Source organism: Amblyraja radiata, chromosome 6 (assembly GCF_010909765.2).
Source record: "Amblyraja radiata isolate CabotCenter1 chromosome 6, sAmbRad1.1.pri, whole genome shotgun sequence".
Taxonomy (NCBI): Eukaryota; Metazoa; Chordata; class Chondrichthyes; order Rajiformes; family Rajidae; genus Amblyraja; species Amblyraja radiata.
This window is the reverse complement of record NC_045961.1, coordinates 9,186,963-9,193,285: the sequence shown is the minus strand read 5'-3', so window position 1 is coordinate 9,193,285 and position 6,323 is coordinate 9,186,963. Positions and strand designations below refer to the sequence as shown.

General features: G+C 53.6%; 1 protein-coding gene across 3 annotated transcripts in view; it reads left to right on the top strand.

Annotated features, from left to right (window-relative positions):
* rhog (ras homolog family member G) overlaps positions 1-5,130 on the top strand; it is a 21,691-nt gene extending 16,561 nt beyond the window's left edge. The window contains exons 3-4 of one of the 3 annotated variants that reach the window (XR_004412271.1): positions 4,329-5,021; positions 5,076-5,130. Coding sequence is in view for 2 of the 3 variants with exons in the window: in XM_033022180.1 (XP_032878071.1) it covers positions 4,367-4,942 (576 nt within the window). In the remaining variant the exon portion in view is untranslated. The other 2 variants (XM_033022180.1, XM_033022179.1) reach the window with 2 other exon arrangements.
* The last annotated feature ends 1,193 nt before the right edge of the window (positions 5,131-6,323 follow it).

Sequence of the window (6,323 nt, the reverse complement as noted above, 5' to 3'; positions counted from 1 at the left end):
AGTGTGTGCGTGTGCGAGCGTGTGTGTGCGAGCGTGTGTGTGTGCGAGCGTGTGTGTGTGCGCATGTGTGTGCATGCGTGTGCGTGCATTTGAGCTTATTGTCATGTGTACCAAGGTACAGTGAACAGCTTTTGTTGCATGCTAACCAGTCAGCAGGAAGACAATACAATACACAATAGGTGCAGGAGGAGGCCATTCAGCCCTATGAGCCAGCACCGCCATTCAATGTGATCATGGCTGATCGTGCTGCCTTCTCCCCATATCTCCTGACTCCGTGAGCCCTATCTAGCTCTCTCTTGAAAGTATCCAGTGAATCGGCCTCCACCGCACTGAGGCAGAGAATATAATCGATTAATACACGATTAGAATCAAGCCGTTTACTGTGTACAGATACATGATAAAGGGAGTAAATAACGTGAATCACATTTAGTGCAGGGTAAAGACCGATCAAAGATAGTTCGAGGGGCTCCAATGAGGTAGATAGTAGTTCAGGACTGCTCTCTGGTTGTGGTAGGATGGTTCAGTTGCCTGATAACAGCCGGGAAGAAACTCCCTGAATCTGGAGGTGAGCGTTGGTTTTCACACTTCTGTATCTTTTGTCTGATGGGAGAGGGGAGAAGAGGGAGTGACCGGGGGTGAGACTGGTCCTTGATGATGCTGCTGGCCTTGCCGAGGCAGCGTGAGGTGTAGATGGAGTCACTGGAAGGGAGGGTTGGTTTGTGTGACGGTCTGGGCTGCGTCCACAATTTGCTTCAATTTCTTGCGGTCTTGGATGGAGCTGTTCCCAAATTATAGAATGTAGCCCTAGTGAGGCCACACCTGGAGTATTCTGTGCAGTTTTGGTCTCCTAATTCGAGGAAGGACATTCTTGCTATAGAGGGAGTGCAGCGTAGGTTTACAAGGTTAATTCCCGGGAAATAACTTTATTCTTTGGAGCGCAGAAGGTTAAGGGGTGACTTGATAGAGGTTTTTAAAATGATGAGAGGGATAGACAGAGTTGACGTGGAAAAGCTTTTCCCACTGAGAGTAGGGAAGATTCAAACAAGGGGACATGACTTGAGAATTAAGGGACTGAAGTTTAGAGGTAACATGAGGGGGAACTTCTTTACTCAGAGAGTGGTAGCTGTTTGGAATGAGCTTCCAGTGAATGTGGTGGAGGCAGGTTCGTTTTTATCATTTAAAAATAAATTGGATAGTTATATGGATGGGAAAGGAATGGAGGGTTATGGTCTGAGCGCAGGTATATGGGACTAGGGGAGAATACGTGTTCGGCACGGACTAGAAGGGTCGAGATGGCCTGTTTCCGTGCTGAAATTGTTATATGGTTATATGGTTATATGACTGTCATATGCTGAGAGAATGGAACAGCTGGGCTTGTATACTCTGGAGTTTAGAAGGATGAGAGGGTATCTCATTGAAACATATAAGATTATTAAGGGTTTGGACACGCTAGAGGCAGGAAACATGTTCCCGATGTTGGGGGAGTCCAGAACCAGGGGCCACAGTTTAAGAATAAGGGGTAAGCCATTTAGAACAGAGACGAGGAAACATTTTTTCACACAGAGTTGTGAGTCTGTGGAATTCTCTGCCTCAGAGGGCGGTTCTCTGGATACTTTCAAGAGAGAGCTAGATAGGGCTCTTAAAGATAGCAGAGTCAGGGGATATGGGGAGAAGGCAGGAACGGGGTACTGATTGTGGATGATCAGCCATGATCACATTGAATGGCGGTGCTGGCTCGAAGGGCCGAATGGCCTATTCCTGCACCTATTGTCTATTGACCAAAGTCCTATAAAGCTGCACCGTGACTTCATGAGTTTGATCCCTCTGCTCTGCGACATTCCCCTGGTCCTGACCACCCACGTTGGTGTCTTGGTGGGGGATGGGAGTGAGTCAGAAATGTGGGGTGGAAGGGGGGGGGGAGGAGGGGGGGAAGAGGGGGGTTGGGGTGCGGATTGCTCTCTGTCCTCTGGTTGTGTGGTTGGTCGGAGGGACTTTCCCTGTCCATGGGTTGACCTATTGGTGGTTGGGGCAGGGAGCAAGTTTGGGGATGTCCTCTGTCCACGGGTTGGTGCCGCGGAGAGATGTTCTCGATCCAGACTGATTCCTGGGATGGCAGGACTTTCATATGAAGAAAGACTGGATAGACTCGGCTTGTACTCGCTAGAATTTAGAAGATTGAGGGGGGATCTTATAGAAACTTACAAAATTCTTAGGGGGTTGGACAGGCTAGATGCAGGAAGATTGTTCCCAATGTTGGGGAAGTCCAGAACAAGGGGTCACAGTTTAAGGATAAGGGGGAAGTCTTTTAGGACCGAGATGAGAGAAACATTTTTCACACAGAGAGTGGTGAATCTGTGGAATTCTCTGCCACAGAAGGTAGTTGAGGCCAGTTCATTGGCTATATTTAAGAGGGAGTTAGATGTGGCCCTTGTGGCTAAAGGGATCAGAGGGTATGGAGAGAAGGCAGGTACAGGATACTGAGTTGGATGATCAGCCATGATCATATTGAATGGCGGTGCAGGTTAGAAGGGCCGAATGGCCTACTCCTGCACCTATTGTCTATGTTTCTATCCATGACCTGACCTATTGGCTGTTGGTGGGATGTTCTCTCTGTCCATGGACTAGATGGTGGTAGGGAAGATGTCCGTCCAAAATCTGATCTGTTGGATGTTGGGTTGGTGAGATAGGGAGATGCTCGTCCATGGTTGGGCGTTCTCCACTGTTGGGGGGCTGGGGGGCGGAAGGGCAGATGTTTCTCTGTCCATGAGTTAGACAATAGACAATAGGTGCAGGAGTAGGCCATTCGGCCCTTCGAGCCAGCACCGCCATTCAATGTGATCATGGCTGATCATCCCCAATCAGTACCCCGTTCCTGCCTTCTCCCCATATCCCCTGACTCCCTTATCTTTAAGAGCCCTATCTAGCTCTCTCTTGAAAGTATCCAGAGAACCTGCCTCCACCGCCCTCTGAGGCAGAGAATTCCACAGACTCACAACTCTCTGTGTGAAAAAGTGTTTCCTCGTCTCCGTTCTAAATGGCTTACTCCTTATTCTTAAACTGTGGACTCCCCCAACATTGGGAACATGTTTCCTGCCTCTAGCGCGTCCAAACCCTTAATAATCTTATATGTTTCAATAAGATTCCCTATCATCCTTCTAAACTCCAGAGTGTACAAGCCCAGCCGCTCCATTCTCTCAGCATATGACAGTCCCGCCATCCCGGGAATTAACCTTGTGAACCTACGCTGCACTCCCTCAATAGCAAGAATGTCCTTCCTCAAATTAGGGGACCAAAACTGCACACAGTCTCACTAGGGTCGCTGTACAACTGCAGAAGGACCTCTTTGCTCCTATATACGATTCCTCTTGTTATAAAGGCCAACATGCCATTCGCTTTCTTCACTGCCTGCTGTACCTGCATGCTTACTTTCATAGACTGATGAACAAGGACCCCCAGATCCCGTTGTACTTCCCCTTTTCCCAACTTGACACCATTTAGCTAGTAATCTGCCTTTCTGTTTTTGCTACCAAAGTGGATAACCTCACATTTATCCGCATTAAACTTCATCTGACATGCATCTGCCCACTCCCCCAACCTGTCCAAGTCACCCTGCATTCTCATAGCATCCTCCTCACAGTTCACACTGCCACCCAGCTTTGTGTCACCTGCAAATGAGCTGTTACTTTGAACCCCTTCATCCAAATCATTGATGTATATTGTAAATAGCTGCGCTCCCAGCACCGAGCCTTGCGGTACCCCACTAGTCACTGCCTGCCATTCTGAAAGGGACCCGTTAATCCCTACTCTTTGTTTCCTGTCTGCCAACCACTTCTCTATCCATGTCAGCACTCTACCCCCAATACCATGTGCACTAATTTTGCCCACTAATCTCCTATGTGGGACCTTATCAAATGCTTTCTGAAAGTCCAGGTACACTACATCCACTGGCTCTCCCTTGTCCATTTTCCCAGTTACATCCTCAAATAATTCCAGAAGATTAGTCAAGCATGATTTCCCCTTCGTAAACCCATGCTGACTCGGACCGATCCTGTTACTGCTATCCAAATGTGCCGTTATTTCATCTTTTATCCCTATCACCCGTTAATCCCTACTCTTTGTTTCCTGTCTGCCAACCACTTCTCCATCCATGTCGGCACTCCACCCCCAATTACCATGTGGGGAGACCTCCATCCATGGCCTGGTGTGTTGGTGGGAAGCAGAGATGTCCTCTGTCTGTCTATGGGTTGGGTGATGGGTTGGTTGTGTGTGTGTGTTGGTGGGACGGGGAGATCTCCATCCATGGGCCCTGACCTCTTGGTGGTTTGCAGGTTGGTGACTGGCCAAAGGGGCTTGTGGAATAGCGGCAATGCAGAGCATCAAGTGCGTGGTGGTGGGTGACGGGGCGGTGGGCAAGACGTGCCTACTGATCTGCTACACCACCAACGCCTTCCCCAAGGAGTACATCCCCACCGTGTTTGACAACTACAGCGCCCAGATCACGGTGGACAATCGGGCGGTCAGCCTCAACCTGTGGGACACGGCCGGACAGGAGGAGTACGACCGCCTGCGGACCTTGTCTTACCCCCAGACCAACGTCTTCATCATCTGCTTCTCCATCGCCAGCCCGCCGTCCTACGAGAACGTGCGGCACAAGTGGTTCCCGGAGGTCAGCCACCACTGCCCGGACGTGCCCATGCTGCTGGTGGGCACCAAGAAGGACCTGCGCTCGGACCCCGACACCCTCAGCAAGCTGAAGGAGCAGAGCCTGGCCCCCATCTCCCTGCACCAGGGCAACGGGCTGGCCAAACAGATCCAGGCCGTCAAGTACCTCGAGTGCTCCGCGCTCAACCAGGACGGCATCAAGGAGGTGTTCGCAGAGGCGGTCAAAGCCGTTATCAACCCCGCACCCATCAAACCCAAGAGGTCTTGTGTGCTCTTGTGAAGGAGGGGCACAAGCCCTCCCCCTGCTCTCCTGTCCTCCACTTCCCTCCTGTCCTCCACTTCCCTCCTGTCCTCCACTTCCCTCCTGTCCTCCTCCTGCTCTCCGCTCCTCATCCTCTCCACTCCTCCCCCTCCCCTCCTGTCCTCCACTTCCCTCCTGTCCTCCACTTCCCTCCTGTCCTCCTCCTGCTCTCCCCTCATCCTCTCCACCCCTCCACTCCTCCCCCTCCCCTCCTCCCCCTCCCCTCCTGTCCTCCACTTCCCTCCTGTCCTCCACTTCCCTCCTGTCCTCCACTTCCCTCCTGTCCTCCACTTCCCCCCTCCTCCTCCCCTCCTCATCCTCTCCTGTCCTCCACTCCTCCCCTGTCCTCCATTTCCCTCCCCTTCATCCCCACTCCCCTCCTCTGCTCCCCAATCACTCCTCCACCACTCCTCCCCTGTCCTCCACTTCCCTCCTGTCCTCCACTTCCCTTCCCTCCTCCTGCTCTCCCCTCCGCATCCTCTCCACCCCTCCACTCCTCCTCCTCTCCTCCCCCGTCCCCTCGTGAGGGAGGGTCCCGGCCCCTCCTCCTCCTCCTCCTCCCCTCGTCCGCTCCTCCCAAATCCACCCTCCCCGCCCCCCCCTCGCGAGGAAGGGCATTACTGGACGTTGAGGGGAGGGGGTACGTTCTCTGTCCATTGGTTGACCTGTTGGTTCTGTTGGGTGTGGATGTTATAAATGGGGGGGTGTGAGGTTATCCCCTCCCCCCACTTCCCCCCCTCCTCCCAGCCCCACCCTCTACAACCAGACCACGGGAAGAGTTCACCCCCTCTTGGGGCCAAACCCTCGGTCTCAGCCACCCCCCCCCCACTGGTCCCCCCCCACCGGTTCCCCCCCCCCCGGGCAACACTGGGACGGAGAGACAAGGGACCCCACCCCCCCCTTGCTCTGTGATGTCTGGCGCCCCAAGACCCCTCAAGCTCCCCTCTTCTCTCCCCCCCCCCCCCCGATGGGGTCACTGCATCAACCCCTTCCCCTAGGGGTGGCCACGAGGGGGGGGGTCATAGTGGGGAGGGGGGGAACTGATCGGGGGTAACAAACCCCTATGTCTCACTTCTTTCCCCCCCCCCCCCCTTGGTGTGACCCCCCCCCCCCTCCAGGAATTCCCCTCCCCCCTTAGAACCTCCAAACTGGGTGTAATTAATCCCCCCCCCACCCTAAGGAGCCCTCACTTACCCCACCCTTGGGTGCTCCCCCCCCCTTCTAATCCTGAGGGGTGGGGTCTCCGGCTGGGACTTGCCCCGCCCCCCTCTTATCCTGAGATTTCACCCCCCCCCCCCCCCCCCGGGGCCCAATGATGGGTGGGGGGAGGGGTGGGATAGAGGCCCCCTCTTGTGTTGGT